The 15,627-nt window shown below is 55.1% G+C and overlaps 1 protein-coding gene across 4 annotated transcripts in view; it reads left to right on the top strand.

Moving 5' to 3' along the window:
* The window catches only part of OGDH (oxoglutarate dehydrogenase), a 70,738-nt gene extending 56,076 nt beyond the window's left edge, over positions 1-14,662 (top strand). For all 4 annotated transcript variants that reach the window (XM_019503949.1, XM_019503931.1, XM_019503957.1 and 1 more), the window contains 14 exons: positions 2,154-2,282; positions 4,160-4,339; positions 5,609-5,761; positions 6,487-6,589; positions 7,156-7,284; positions 7,627-7,777; positions 7,950-8,077; positions 8,172-8,350; positions 10,203-10,274; positions 10,720-10,845; positions 11,389-11,461; positions 12,803-12,966; positions 13,326-13,480; positions 13,859-14,662. In XM_019503949.1, coding sequence (XP_019359494.1) covers positions 2,154-2,282; positions 4,160-4,339; positions 5,609-5,761; positions 6,487-6,589; positions 7,156-7,284; positions 7,627-7,777; positions 7,950-8,077; positions 8,172-8,350; positions 10,203-10,274; positions 10,720-10,845; positions 11,389-11,461; positions 12,803-12,966; positions 13,326-13,480; positions 13,859-13,979 — 1,863 coding nt within the window. In that variant the 3' untranslated portion in view covers positions 13,980-14,662. The remainder of the gene's footprint in view (positions 1-2,153; positions 2,283-4,159; positions 4,340-5,608; positions 5,762-6,486; positions 6,590-7,155; positions 7,285-7,626; positions 7,778-7,949; positions 8,078-8,171; positions 8,351-10,202; positions 10,275-10,719; positions 10,846-11,388; positions 11,462-12,802; positions 12,967-13,325; positions 13,481-13,858) is intronic.
* Positions 14,663-15,627: the final 965 nt, after the last annotated feature.

The raw sequence follows: 15,627 nt of genomic DNA, 5'->3' as shown, positions 1-15,627 counted from the left end.
GCTAAGGGGATTTTCCAGGCTTCTGGGCTTAACTGGTCTATGAGGCTGGGAGGGAATTCCTGTGTCCGCCCGACCCCCACAATGCTACGTTGGTGGGGGGTTAAACTTCCCTCCAAGGCATCAGGTGTGGACTGCAGCCCAGGCGGGGGATGGTGACTGGGCTGTGCCAGTGCTTCTGCCGGGACCCAAGCCATTGGGTCCTGGCTAGAGGGTCTTGCCCCTCTGCTCAGGCTCAGTCCAATGCTGCATTTGGGGTCAGGAAGGAACTTCCCCCCTGGTCAGATTGGTATGGACTTAGGGGGTTTTGTCTCTCTCTTTGTAGGAGGGGCATGGCCTCTGCCTGGGCTTTCTGGAGCATATGTTAACCTTTTTAGAGCAGCAGGATGGTGGCCACCATGGTGCCCCTGTGTGATGTCTGCTGTTGTGTGAGGCTGACTAGTTTTTCCTCGGAGGTTGGAAAAGGGTTTTGTATAGGGTGGTTTGGCCAGGGCTGATCTTGCCTCAGGTATGGGGTTGGATTGGATGTGACCTCTGGAAGTCCCTTCCAGCACCGCTTCTGTGATTTTTATGGATTTCTCACTTGAGACCACCCGCTCTCTTGGAGCTGGATGAGCAAGTGAGACATCAGCTGCTGCTTTGTGAAGTTCAGTCACCACCCTGGCTCCAGTGTGACAGCTGGTAGGTGGCTGACGAAATGGCACATCCCACTCTTTGCACGGAGGGTTCCTTTGTAATTAGAGATGAGTTCTTTCTGCCCTCTCAGCATCTCCCAGAGTGGCTGCAGTGGAGACACTGGGAGTGGGAAAAGTGTCTGGTAATCCCAGGCCTCAGGACTTTGGTTGGACACCAGTTAGGGTCAGAAAGGGTTATTTCCCCACCCCCCCGCACACACTGTGAGTGCTTCTGGTTTCTGGGGCAGTTTGCCTTCCTCTGAGGCACTGGGCCATTGGCCACAGCCAAGGCTGGGGTTTTAGACTTGGGAGTGCTCATACCCCCATTGGGACTAGAAACCCAGAGGTTCTTGGCTAAAGCGACTTGCTCTTCCTCGCAGGATAGCCAGGCTTGGGTGCAGGGAGGGATATCTCCCCTAGGTCTGGCTGGCACAAACCACAGAGCTTTGCCTTCCTCTTGCTCCGCTTCCTAGGAGCTTCTAAGCATCTAGGAACCTATGGCTTCCTGATGCAGCAGCAGCATGGTGTTGGCAGTGCCCTTCTCTCCTTGCTTCTGTGCAGGGGATAGGGTTCTCCTAGCTATGGAGTGAGGTTTAAAGTATTATTTTGGGGGATAGCTTTTGTGGGTGCAGGGAACTACCTGGCACTGAGACGGCAGCTGGAGTACTGCATCCAGTTCTGAGCACCACACCTTCTCAAGCTTGTCCACGTCCTTGTTGGAGTCCAAGGAAGAGCCACCCATATAATCAGAGGTTTAGAAGACAAGTCATAAGAGGAAAGGCTGAGGGATCTGGGACTCTTCAGCCAGAAGAAAAGAAGGCTGAGAAGGGGACCTGGTAGCAGCTTACCACTACACTAGGGGAGTACATGAAGGGCTGGGTGAGCAACTGTTCACCAGGGCACACAAGGGGAAAACCAGGAGTAATGGTGGCCAACTCCTGGAAAATCAATTTCAGGTGCAGCATAAGGAAAAACTTCTTTACAGTCAGGGTGTCCAGACTGGAATAAGGTTCCTCCAGAGGTGATGCAATCACCTACCCTGGAAATCTTCAAGAGGAGACTAGACGGTCACCTTGCTGGGGTCACCTGACCCCTAGTTATCTTTCCTGCTTGGTGCAGGGGGCTGGACCTGATGATCTTCCAAAGTCCCTTCCAGCCTTACAGTCTATGAATTGGAGCCCCGCCCAGCCTGACATTCCCCTTGTCTACTCAAATCCCACCTCCCAAAGCCAGAACTTATTGGTACCTGAAGCCATCAGCCTGAGGCCCTCCCCACTACTATAGTCGTCCATGGGTTAAGAGTCTGGTTGTGCAGTTGATGGGTCCAAGGAGGCATCTCATGACTTTCTGTGGGCTCTCAGTCGGTGCCCCATGCCAGCCGATACCCTTTCCCCTGCTCCTACCTTGAGGGACTTCCATACTATAGGGAAGTCATCAGGCTGCCTTCATTGATTCTGCTCCCTTTGTCTCCTCCTCTCACAGGTGATGTCCATCCTCTTGCACGGAGATGCAGCATTCGCTGGGCAGGGCATAGTGTATGAGACCTTCCATTTGAGTGACCTACCATCGTACACCACTCATGGGACTGTGCATGTGGTGGTGAACAACCAGGTAATGGTGGGGCCATGGAGGAAGGAAGAGCTGGTGACTGGAGTATGGTGACACCGTGCCGTAAGCAGCCTCATGCCAGGCTGTTCTTCCCTTAATGTCTGGGCTCTATGTGAGCCAAGGTGGAGGCAGTGGTGGCTGGGAGGAGGGTAGGGGTGGAACCAGAGGGATGGGAACTTCTAGGACTCCGGTTTCATCTCCTTAGAAAAATCTTATCATAGTCCTAGAGCAGTGGGGGTGGAAGGGACCTCTGGAGATCACACCTAGTGCAACCGCCTGCCTGAGGCAGAATCAGCCCTGTCCAAATCATCCCAAATGCATCTATCATCTAAACACTTCATAAAACTACCGTCAGCCCTGATGGAGCACAAGGCATCACAACCGAGCTGGCCCACTAGTCAAGCAGGGTGGTGGTGGGGCAGTACCCTACTCCTATAAAAGGTTGTTAATATATTCTCCAGAGATCCCAGGTAGAGGCTATGCCCCCACTACAGAGGCAGGTGAAACCCCTCCAGCCCCTTACCAGTATGACCAGGGGGTGAGGTTCCTTCCTGACTCCAAATGTGTCAGAAACCCAGGGAGGGCTAGGGAGGTGGACCAGCCCCAATCCTCTCCCCTGCTTTGGGCAGGGGTGTGGGACTAAATGACCTCCTGAGGTCCCTTCCAGCCCTCATTTTCTGTGATTTCTGCATGGCATCAGTCTGGGCTTGAATGGGGAGACAAGAGGCTCTAGCCAGGACCCTCTGGCTTTGAGAGAGCAGGAGCACTGGGATGCTTGTCAACTCCTGACCCAACCATGGTTCACAAGGGATCATAGCCCCCCCACCAACAGCTTCCTCACAGCCCTTTTGAAAGGTGTCATGAGTCCTTTGGGGAGCCAGTTATCCCAGCCAGGCTCATGCCAGTGGAGGCTGCCTCTGGAAATGGCCACTCTAGTGTGCCCTGGTCTTGCTTGGAGCTGGGAGGAATTTGTTGGACATGACTGTTCCCTGGTGCCTTTGTACTGGGGGGCGGGTGTCTGAGCAGAGGCTGATGGGACAGGAAATGGAATATTTGATCTCTTGGTGAACAAGCCTTTCTCCAATCTTCCCTCTTGCATACACAGCCTTTCCTGCGGACTCTGTTTTAATCCTCTTCCCACCTTCCCAGCTTTCACTTTCTTCTTTTTGTAGCAGTTCCAAACTCAGCTCAGTTGCTGTATTTTCTCATATCTCATGTACCATTCAAATCAGCCACTCTTGGAAAGCAGAATGAAGAAATCTTTGCTTCTTTCAGAGTTATGGCCGCACGGAGTGGTCAGGGCCTAATCTTAGCCCCCTGCTCCCCAGCCCCCACCTTTTCTCATGCTAAAGCTACAGTTTTAACTCTGTTTTGCAGCTCAGTTACCTTGAAGGTGAGGCTCTGTCCATCAATTCAACTGTGAAAGGGGTCAAAACTGTAGCTCCAGCTGCAGACAGGACTCTTCCCCCTTTCTCTATGTGGCCACAGGCAGTGGGGGAGAGAAGGGGAAGAAGCCCTGGCCACCTGACAGTCTCTCCACACTTCTATTCTTGGCACAGAAAGCTAGTGCCTTTAGCTCAAGGAGCTGGCAGGCAAAAGAAGCTTGTCTGGCAGCTTCTTGGCCTGGCCTGCCATGGAGGCACTATGTCCAGTAGCTAGGTGAGGGGAAGTGTTCAGTAGGGAACCCCCAAGACTTGCCTTCTCGTTGTGCCAGTGACTGGCCTGGAGGTTGCCCCCGACACTGAAGCCATGTCCATTTCCCCCCCGCCACCTTCCAATATCTGATATGTGGAGGTACCTCCTTGCCCAACCCTGACTGACCTGAGCCCCTCATGTGCTTCCCTTCTCCGAGCCCTTCTTTATCCACCCTCTCGCCTCAGATTGGCTTCACCACGGACCCACGCATGGCCCGTTCCTCGCCTTACCCCACTGATGTGGCCCGTGTGGTCAACGCACCTATCTTCCACGTCAACGCTGATGACCCTGAGGCTGTGGTGTATGTGTGCAACGTGGCAGCTGAGTGGAGGAGCACCTTTCACAAGGATGTTGTTGTGGACCTGGTAGGTGGCTGGGGTTGAGCCAGGGCCCTCGCCAGTGGGGAAGTGGCAACTTCGGGTCTTTATCCCATTGCAGGGGATTTTGGTCCATGGCCATGTCTGTTAACCCTTTGTTTTAAGACTATGTTGAGGGGTGCTGAGACTCCAAACCCCTCAGTTCTAGGTGTGTCAGTCCTGGGATCAGCCTCCCTGTGAGGAGGAATGAAGCCATCTGTTCCCCTCCCAGGTAGACCAAGACCACAAGTGATTTTTGTCTGAGCTATATCTGGGTGTAGCTGCTCTTGGTGACTGTATCCAATTTTACCAGTGTCCCCATAAACCAATCTCTAGTCACTTTGGCTTGTCTTGGACTTCCTCAGATAAAATAAAAGCCCCTAGAGTCATTTGTGGATGTAACATGTGATAAGGCCAGTCTACAACACCTCTGCTAGCTCTGATCAGGGGCCACAACAGGCCATAGCTAGCAAACCAGTGACAGAGCACACATTACCAGCCTGCATGGGGATGTGAATGAATGTGCTCAGCCCTTGACCTCCGCAATCCGTTTTATAGCTAGTTTTATTTACAACCCATAATCCTCCCAGATTAGCTTTTTCATGTGGGTTTATTTGGAAAGGAAAAGTTTCCCCGAAATACCACAATGCTGGGCACACAAATAGCTCCTGCAGGAAACCATCTGGCTGCCTTGAGGTGGGAAACAGAATAGAAGATGCTGTCAATCCAGTGTAGAGGGGAAGAGACTTGTAGACACGGATGAAAATAAGGAATAGGTGAAAGGTCTCACCACCTTGTCTTGGCTTGCAAGGTGTTGTGTGTTGGCAGAACAGTATAAAAGCTGTATCCCAGCAAGCTATGATAGATGTGCTGTACATGTTTGGTGGCTTGTTCAAGTCCCTCTTCTCTGGATCTCGGTGGGAAGTGAAGGCATGCCAAAAGAAGTAGTAATGGAAGGAAAGCCGCAGAACAGGCTGTCCTGAGAATCCCCAGCCTTGGCACTGGGCTGGGCTGGTTTAGGGAAAGGCAATGCTGTTTGGCGCTTGGGGTGGCACTAGGTGTGACCCTCTTGAGGACCCTGATGGCCTGCTGGGTATTGATAGTCAATGGCAGACTCTCTTCTGGTTTTGCCCTGTGTCCACTACAACACAGCTCTGCAGAAGCTAAGTGTAGGACCTCATGAGTGAGGCTTCCTTCCTAGCCAGTGCATTGTGCGCAGCTCTGGGCACGCAGGGCAGCATTGGCTGGCAACTTCTAACGGCCCCTTTGCCTTGTTAGGTATGTTACAGGCGCAACGGCCACAATGAGATGGACGAGCCCATGTTCACCCAGCCACTGATGTACAAACAGATCCGGAAGCAGAAGCCTGTGCTGCAGAAATATGCTGAGCTGCTGATTTCCCAGGGGGTGGTGAATCAGCCAGAGTATGAGGTACAGACACTTGGGAATCCTCCCAAGGGATCAGCTGCTTCCCTGAGAGCAGGATCTGCTTCCTCTCACGCACTTAGAATCGCAGAGAAGTGGGGACTTCCAGAGGTCACATCTAGTCCAGCCCCCTGCCTGAGGCAGGATCACCCATAGGCAGGGGGTTGGAATAGATCATTGGTTCTCAACCTTTCTAGAATTGAGATGCCCCTCAGTAGACTCAAAGCTCCCTCTTGGAAAATGCTAGCTCTACAATGGGGGGTGCCCTCTTCACCATGCCCTCATGGGATAGCAGCAACAGCTGGCAAGAGGATGGTGGCCAGTTGGGCACAGCCATGTTTTTGTGGCATTTCTTGGGTCTGGGGGCAAATTTTCATAGACCTGGCTGGTGCCCCGGGGTGCTGGAGCTTGCAGTGGTGGGTGCCATGTGGGAGTGACATGCTTGATTGCATCTCTAGAGTGGGTGTGGTCAGACTGGCTTGGGGCTGGGGGTGTAGCCCAGGCAGCTGTCAGATAAGCCAGTCCTTCCATGGTACTGGGCAGTGCTGCCAGCTTGGCCCTTGCATCCATGCTGCTGAAGGCCATCTTTAACTCCTTTTGGAGTCGTCTTTGCTTGCTGGGAGCTGGCGATTTGAAGCCAGGGCTGGGGACAGCTTTGTCTGTGGGGCTGGGTGATATGTGGGTGGGTGGATGCCAGAAGTGGCCCTCACCCCCAGCCTTCTGTCTCCCAGGAGGAGATTGCCAAGTATGACAAGATCTGTGAAGAAGCCCATGCCAGGTCCAAGGATGAGAAGATCCTACACATCAAGCACTGGCTGGACTCTCCCTGGCCTGGTGAGTAGCTTCCCCTTCTTGATGGCCCCTCACGGCTGGGGGGCAGGCAACAACCCAGGCCTGGGTGACTCAGTTTCCCCGTTCCTGTGTCCACAGAGTTGTGGCCCCAGCTCAGAAATGGACAGCCACCCCTTTTGGAGACATGGGGTTCTGTATGGCCTTAGCATCTCTAAACCCGGGGGCAACACATAGGGGGTGCATGCAGGTGCACATGCACCCCCTGAGTGTGGCAGTGCATCCCCTACAAAAAGGCACTGCTGACACAGTTGGTGGTCACCACTCGCCACCTTGCCACTGACACTGCCAGCGGCACCTACAGGTGGTCAGTGATCCCTGCTGGCCTCTGACGCTGCTGGCGGTGGCTGCAGGTGGTTGTTGACCCTTGATTGGTGCTCCCCCTCCACCTCCCCTGCCCAACAGCGCCAGCAGCATCTGTGGGAACTCCCCCACTTGCTGCTGCTGCGCCCCTCCCCCACCAGGTGCCAGGGGCATGAGTTGCTGTTCATGCCTAAACCCGCATCTTTGTTGGACCTAGGTTCTGAACTTTGTCTCCTTTTCCCCTCCAGGCTTCTTTACCTTGGATGGGCAGCCCCGGAGCATGACCTGCCCTTCCACGGGCCTGAGTGAGGAAGACCTGACCCACATTGGCAGCGTGGCCAGCTCGGTGCCTGTGGAGGACTTCACTATCCACGGAGGTGGGGGCTTTATGCCATGTAGGGGTGGAAGCTCCACAAAGCAGCCTCAATGCTGGCGTGGCCTGCAGGGTGATGCCATGTACTGGTCTGTGGGGGAACGGAGGGGCCCTACACAGCACTGGGAAGGCAGTGAGGTGACTGGCCGAGCTTCTGCAGCCCAGGGCACTCGGGTTGGGCCATGATCTGATGTTCCATCCACAAGGAATCCAGGTGGCTCAGTGACTTGGCCTAATGACTGCAAATCAAGCCCCTTGTGACTAATTATGGCCCTGTATGGTGCCTCCATCAGCTTCCCCCCACCACCCCCCCCAAGCAGGCAACAACCGGTGTCTTGTCTGACAGGCCTGAGCCGCATCCTGAAGACTCGTGGGGAGATGGTGAAGACTAGGACGGTGGACTGGGCCCTGGCAGAGTACATGGCCTTTGGCTCCCTCCTCAAGGAGGGCATCCATGTGCGTCTCAGTGGCCAGGACGTTGAGAGGGGCACATTCAGGTACGTCCCTCTGGCTGACAGGTGCAGGGGATAGAGCCCTCTTGGAAGGCCCATGGAGAGGTCCCCATTGCAGCACCTAACCCATGGGTGCCATCTTGGAGCTGCCCAGGTCTGGCACCTCCTGGTAGAGGCGAACGTGCTAGTGATTTGCCCTCTCTGCCTCTCTCCACAGCCACCGCCACCACATCCTCCATGACCAGAACGTGGATAAGAGGACCTGCATCCCAATGAACCACTTGTGGCCCAACCAAGCCTCCTATACAGTCTGCAACAGCTCCCTCTCAGAGTATGGTGTTCTGGGTGAGTGGGCACCAAGCTGCAGGAGGGGGATGACAACTGAGCTTGGTATTGCCCTGTAGCACGGGTGTCCTGCTAACCTCCACATCCTCCACAGGCTTCGAGCTGGGCTTTGCCATGGCCAGCCCCAACTCCTTGGTCCTCTGGGAAGCCCAGTTTGGTGACTTCCACAACACAGCCCAGTGCATCATCGACCAGTTCATCTGCCCTGGGCAGGCCAAATGGGTCCGGCAAAATGGCATTGTCTTGCTGCTGCCCCATGGCATGGAGGGCATGGTAAGGACCCCTCCCCTGGGCAGCTAGAGCCAGGCGTTTCCTGGAAGTACCATATTCACTCTGAGAAGGGACGTAATAGCAGTCTTCAAAGACTTGTAGGGCTGCCATGAAGAAGGAAAGCACCCATTCTCTTGCTGCAGTGAGCAGGACACGGAGCAATGGCTTGACGTTTCAGTAAAGCAAATTTAGGTTGGATTTCAGGAAAAACTTCTTCCCTCGTAGAGCAGGGAGAGGTGTAGAATGGACATGCAGGGAAGGGGTGGACTCTCCATAACTAGAGGTGTTCAAGGAGAGGTTGGACAGGCACTGGTGAGGGATGATCTAGGCATAGTGATGCCTATGTTCTACCATGGGAATTTCCCAGGCTTCTGGGCTATGCTGGTTACCCCCTGCTTTCTGCTCCATGTGTCTGGGGGTTTGTAAACCTCCATTGGAGACATTTGGGTGTTTGCTGTAGCCCAGGCTGGGGATAGTGACTGGGCTGTGCCAATGTTTCTGCTGGGACCAAAGCTGGAGGTTTTCTGGCTAGAGGGTCTTGCTCTTCCAGTCAGGCTGAGACTGCTGCATGTAGGGTCAGGAAGGAATTTTTCTCCCTGGTCAGACTGGGGTGTGGGGAGAGCCTGCCTTTCTCCATAGCGTGAGGCATGGCCTTGGCCTAGGATCTCGAGTGTCTATAAAAACCTTTTACAGCAGCAGGGCATCGGCCACAGTAGTCCCCCTGCTTTCCCTGTGGCAGAGTCAGGTGTGATGTCTTGTGCTCTGTCAGGTCTGATGGTAGTTTTTACAAAGAGGTTAGATGATAGATGTGCCTGGGATGGTTTGGACAGGGCTGATCCTGCCTCCAGGAAGAGGGTTGAACTAGATGAAACCTCTGCAGGTCACTTCCAGCCCTATTGCTCTATAATCTTAAATACCATGTGTACCCTTTACCCCCGCCCACCCTCCCCCCCAAAAAATTGGCCCCCATCTCTCAAATTCTCCTTAACCAGGGAAGCTTCTTTGCTTCCCAGAATCAAAGGACCCTCCTTTGATTCCTGTTCTGTCAGCATTTCTGTTCATGCAGCTGAGGGAGTCATTTCACTTCCTGGCCTGTTACACTTTGCCTCATGGATGTTAACTCTCTCTCTTTTTTTTTTTTTTTTTTTAATGGCCTTGATGTTCCTTTAAACAAGCTAACCTTTCTCTTGGCAGTTCTGCTGGCTGGTAGCCTGTCTCTTCTCCTATTTCTCTGAGCAGGAGGGTGGAAAAATGACCTCCCAAGGTCCCTGGCAACCCTAATTTTCTGTGCTTCTATAATTTCACAGCCTTACAGACTTGTCTTTAGCTCTTTTCAGAATCACAGATTTGCCCATGGAGGTCTAGTCTCCTGCAGCAGCTAGGGTTTCAGCTTCTGGCTGACCAGTGGAGGGGGGTGAGCAAATGAGCTGAAGGTTAGGCTGTATCCATGCTCTATGCAGCTGTAACTTGGCAGGCAGGGAGGGGGGAATTTGTCTTGCCAAAAACAAGGCATGTGCTTTTGGGGGTGGGGTGGGGTGTGATATGTGAGAAGATAGGGTATCAGGCGAAGGATGTGGATGTCTGTTGTGTGCCATGGGTTGGTGCCAGCTGTGTCATGTCTAGCCATTTATAAGCAGCCAGCAATGGGGTTCAAGCCCTGTGTCACTGGGACATGGAGCTATCCTAGTCCCTCTTCTGGCGGCCGGGATGGGAAGATATCAAGCTCTTCAAGCCCATGCTGATGGCACGTGACATCGACTGGCTGCACTTAAAGAGAAGGGAAGTGCTTAGGGGTACATTCTGACACCCCTCTACCCTGACCTCACCCCCCTACGGCTTCTGACCCCATTTTCAGGGCCCTGAGCATTCGTCAGCGAGGCCAGAGCGGTTCCTCCAGATGTGCAACGATGACCCAGATGTGCTGCCTGTAAGTGTCGGGCTGCATCAGCCTTGGGGAGAAAGGCGGGCGTAGGGCATGGCCTCCTGACTTTATGCGGGGAGGATGTTACCCCTCTGCCACTTCTCACAGGACAGTTACAGGCTGATGCTGCCCTAGTGGGGAGCAAAGCAGAGGTGGTCAGTAGATGAGGATTGGGAGTTGTGTTGGCCCAGAGCTGGGGATTCCTCTCCTGGTCTTGCCATCACCTATGGGATGGGAAAGCCAACCTTTTAAATTCATACCCCAGCGGGGAGATCCAGCCTTGGAGGTTCCATGTGCCCCTGATGGACCCCTGGTATGAGTCCCACACTGATGCCCAGGGCTACCACAGCCCAGCCCAGCCCTGCCCTAGGGGACATCTCCATGTTGGGTGGAAGGATTACAACCATTCCAGGCTAGGTCTCATCCCCCAACCCTGCTCCCTTTGCTATAGAAACTGGAGGACTTCAGTGATGTGCGTCAGCTGTACGACTGCAACTGGATCGTGGTCAACTGCTCCACGCCAGCCAACTTCTTCCACGTCCTGCGCAGACAGATCCTCCTGCCCTTCCGCAAGCCGGTGAGTGGGGGCCCTGGCCTGCCCTCCACCTCCAAGCCTGGCCGTGACTCAGCCAGCCATGTCTAGATCCCTGTTGCCAGGGGGCTGGTGGATGTGTCCGGGCTTTCTGCAAAGTGGCGTCTACACTGGAGGTAAAACCCACTCCCTGTGGAGGCGGGGCAGGTAGGAGGAGGGCTCAAGAATGCTGTGGGCTGGTTTAGAACATCATCTGCATAGCCTCCGGTCCCCAAGATATTCAGGAAGAGAGCGAAGCAAAACAAGGGTATGTCCCAAATTCTCCCCGCCCTGTTTCTCTCCATTGGAGATCAGGGAAGCTCTGATGTCAAGACTTCCCTCTTCATCAACCACACTCTATTCCACCCCCCTCCAATGGCTGCACTCCCCTCTTTGAAGCTGGTTTTGGCTGTCAGCATCCAGAGTCTGGGGGGGGAAATGCAGTGTCCCTGAGGTGAAGCTGCCTTAGGGCCCTGGCAAGGGGTTGGGGCCTCAATGGACACCACCTTACTTGGGTGCACCCTGACAGCTTTGCTTATGACTTTCCAGCTCATTATCTTCACTCCCAAGTCCCTCCTGCGTCACCCTGAGGCTCGCTCTGGCTTTGATGAGATGCTGTCAGGTATGAAAGGTGCATGAAGCAATGTAGAGGGGGGGGAAAAAGACCTGGGGGGGTGTGGATCCTGTAGGACTGGTGCTGGGTAGAGCAGCTTATATGCTGGGAAATAAGAACATTGTTCCTTGAGAGCCCAGCTCTTGCCTGGTCCCCTGGAGGTGGGGACATTTCTTGGGGGGGGGGGTTAGGGACAGGGAAGGGTTCTTATTCACTGGGAAATATGGTAATACCATTGCTTTCCCAGCTCTGCCCTTGCCTGGTTGGGAAATAAAGCAACATGGAGGTGTGCCCAGTTCATGCCACAGGGGGGCAGTCTATTCTCAAACATGGCTGCCCTTGATACAGCCTGATATATTCCTGTTCAGAGATCCCCCTGCTGAGCCACTTCAGACTGGCTCTGGGTCAACAGGGCCTTCCCAGGGGTCTACCTATGCCACTCTGAAGCCCCAGCCAGTTCTAGCTCTGGTGCCTGCCTGATCCTGCTACCCCTGAGCCGATGGGCCCATGAGGCCGAGGGCAGAGTACCTCAGGGAGCCTGCAAGGTGGCTGAATGAGTGCCAGGGTTGGGCTGGGCTCTCCCAGCCAGTGCGAGGGCTCAGCTGGAGATGGTCATGGAGAGGGAGGTGCTTGTGGGGTAACATACTTCATGGTGTATGATCAGGGTTCCTAACTCCCGGGTCACGGCCCAGTACTGGGCTGCAAAGTGTTGGCTGCTGGTCCGCAGGAGGGTTGGCTGCTGGACCAGAAGTCCAGAAGTGACTGGCATACTGTGGACTGGCAGCCAACCCTTTTGTATATTCGGGGGGGGGGGGTGTCCAGTCTGCGGTTTGCCAGTCTGCAGCATAAAAAGGTTGGGACCCCCTGGTGTATGACATCCTTCCCCCTATGACTGCCCTACAAAAGGTGTGTCTTATACACCAAAGTAAACAAAAATAGTTGAAACCCTTGAATTTTGGTCACTTTTATTTAAAAAAAAAAAAAAAATTGGAATAAAAACTGGATTGCTGCACTTTTATCTTCTGCTTTCACCCCGCGCCCTTTCCAGGTTCCTCAGGGTGGGGACAGTCTTGTAGAGGGGGGTGTCTTACGTTGGGGATTATGGTAACCTCATAATGTTCTTGTCGCCCTGTTCTTTGGAGGGGGTGGGGGTGGGGTGCATCTTGTACATGGGGAGTAAAGTAACAGTGTTCTTGAACAGCCCTGCTCTGGCCGGTTCTGCTGGAGATGAGGATAGTCCTGTGGGGGCATGTTACACACTTTCTCACTTCTCCTTTACCATATTTCCCAATGTATAAGATGCCCCCCTACCTCCAAACAGGCAATGTCATGCTTTGGCTCTCCTCCCAGGCACCCACTTCCAGCGTGTGATCCCAGAGGCCGGTGCGGCAGCCCAGGACCCAACGGGCGTACGGCGGGTGCTGTTCTGCACAGGCAAGGTGTACTATGACCTCACGCGGGAGCGCAAGGCTCGTCACATGGAGGCTGAGGTGGCCATCACGCGGGTGGAACAGGTGAGCGTGCCTCAAACCCAGGCATCTGGGAACCCCCTCGCCCTGCTATCGTGGCTTCCCTCATCCTATCACAGCTTCCTTTGCCCCTCCCCCTCCCCAGTGCCCCAGCTGACCCTGGGCACCAAAGCCAAGGTGATTTAGGCTTAGGCTAGAGGCCATGGTGTAGCAGAGACTCTCTAGAGAGGCAGCAGGGCTGATGCTGTGCATATGGGACTCAGGATGGGGTGCCCATGGGTTCTCTATCCCTCCTGAGCCTCCTCGGCATAGTGTTGCCCATCCAAGCTGTCAGGGAGCACTGACTTCCATCCTCTAACCTCAGTGCCAGGCAGCTGTATCCATGCCCATCTCTCCTTCCACAGCTGTCCCCCTTCCCCTTCGACCTGCTCCAGCAGGAAGCTGAGAAGTACCCCAACGCTGAACTGGCCTGGTGCCAGGAGGAGCACAAGAACCAGGGCTACTATGATTATGTCAAGCCACGCCTACGCACCACCATCAACCGAGCCAAGCCCGTGTGGTACGAGCCCCTCCCCACCCCTTGGTTGGGGGAGGGGGTGGTTTGTGGGATCAAGGACTAGCAGGTCATGGAACTGGCTACCTGGGATGGGGGCAAGGGTGGTGCCTCCTCTGCCAAGGCACAGAAACTCTGGGCACAGCTGAGTCCAGAAGTTGGGGGTCTTGTACATTGGGAAATATGGTGACATCACTGCTTTCTCACTCCTGCCTCTGGTTGTGGTTGGGCCCTCCCCCTCCTCCTTTGAACATGAGTGTGTGTACCAGCTTGTAGTGGCAACCTGGGGGACAGACCTGGGGGGATCCCAACCGGCCTCTCAGTCTTGTCTCTATCTGGAGTCCTGGCACTGAGGAGCTGATAGACACCTCTCTTTTCACCCAGGTATGCTGGGCGTGACCCTGCAGCTGCCCCAGCCACAGGTAACAAGAAGACGCACGTTACGGAGCTGCAGCGCCTCGTGGACACAGCCTTCAACCTGGATGCCTACAAGGCCTTGGCCTAGGCCCCGTGCTCTCCAATGGACCCTGCCTGCCCCTGAAGGAAGCTTGGGTTGAAACCTAACCCCCACACACATACATGTACTCTTCCTCCCTCCCCTTCCCCTGGCACTGCCCTTGTCCCTCTGTGCCATGGAAGCTCCTAGCCATCCACTGCTGGCTCTTGCCATGTCCCGGGTTGGCAGGAGTCCTGGCTAGGCCACACTTGCGCCTTAGAGGGGGTGCAGGGTCCTCCCTCTGTCCTGCCACTCCTGGGTGGCTCCTGGCATCCCTGCCTGGCTGTAAATGGTGCTATCTGTGCCCTTCCTGGCCCATGGAGGGGCTGGACTCTGCTAGCACCAGCACAGCAGCGCCTTTACCTTTTTTCCTAGTGTTGTGGTGGCCCTGGCCTGGGTTGGAAGTAGCTCTACTTCCCACCCACCCCTGGCTGTCCTGGCACCTGGTGCCACCTGCTGCTCCCTTCAGCTTGGGGATCTGGGCTTGGCCCTGACTTCCCTTGTGTGGCAGTGAGGTCTCCCAGACCTGCACCCAGTTCAGATCTCACTTGTACCAAAGCTGGGGGAAGTGGTAGGGGGCACCGTGGGCAGCGCTGGCCCTTGCCCTCATTGCCTGACTTATTTATTTGGGGTATTCTCAGTTCTGATTTCTCTCTGGCTTCACCAATAAAACCTCCAAGGCTCTTCCAGGTTATGCTGTCTCCTGCCTTCAGCTTTCCTGTCCGTCCTATACCAACCAGGCACCCAATGGGTTAGGGCGCTTCCTTTCCCCGTCTCCCAGTTTCCCCCTTGCCTGCTGGGTGAGGCTAGGCCTGGCTTCTCTGAGCCTGGGCCTGGCAGCTCCTGTTCAAAGGCCCAGGGCTCAATGTGGGCAGGGGAGGACTTGGGGTTTATGGGGCAGTGTTGTGGGGAGGAAGACAATGCTGGCAGTAGAAGGATCCTAGGGGGCTTGTGGTAGCTGGGGGGCTGGGGCAGGCAGCAGTTCTGTGGCATGGGGAAGCCCAGTGATGATGCTGAAAAGCAAAAGCACTGGCCTGAAGGATCCCCGGGGCTTGCAAAGCTGTACCAGAGCCCATGGGCTGTAGGTCACCGCTGTACAGAGTTGGGTGCTGCCACCAGAAAAGCATTCTCTGCACCTGGGGCTAGGGGACAGGAGGTGCCAGGTTCACTGGCAGTGTTGGGGCCGAGCTTCTGGGAGGCTGCAGTGGAGGATACGCCTCCCTGCAGGGCCAGTGCCGGCCTTGGAGGAACAGAGGGAGGTGGTGGGACTCTGGTCTGGGCCAGGCCTTGGTTTGGGCATGCTGGCAGGGCAGTCTGGGGAGAAGGTGAAGAGGGACCAGCGGTGGCTGCGGGGAGTGGGGGCAGAGCTGCATCTGCCCATCCTTGTGTCCTGGTGCCGTGTCAGGGTGTTCACTCTGAAACCTACTAATAGCTACTCCCCCCACAGGCCTCCACCTGCCCCGGGGGGGCCAGGCCACAGGTGGTTAAGTGTGGGGGGGGGGAAGTACGCTGTTGCTATAGCAACCGGAGAAGTTGGGGAGGAGGGAAAAGACCGCCTTTAAGACAGGAAGTGCAGACTGAGACTCGGCCCTAATTGGTTGCTCCGGGCGGGGCTGCCCTTGGTCCAGAGGCGCTGGGCAGAGGAAAGGCCAACGGG

This window comes from Gavialis gangeticus, unplaced genomic scaffold, assembly GCF_001723915.1.
Source record: "Gavialis gangeticus isolate Ggan-Ray unplaced genomic scaffold, GavGan_comp1, whole genome shotgun sequence".
Taxonomy (NCBI): Eukaryota; Metazoa; Chordata; order Crocodylia; family Gavialidae; genus Gavialis; species Gavialis gangeticus.
This window is presented reverse-complemented; position numbering and strand designations above follow the sequence as displayed.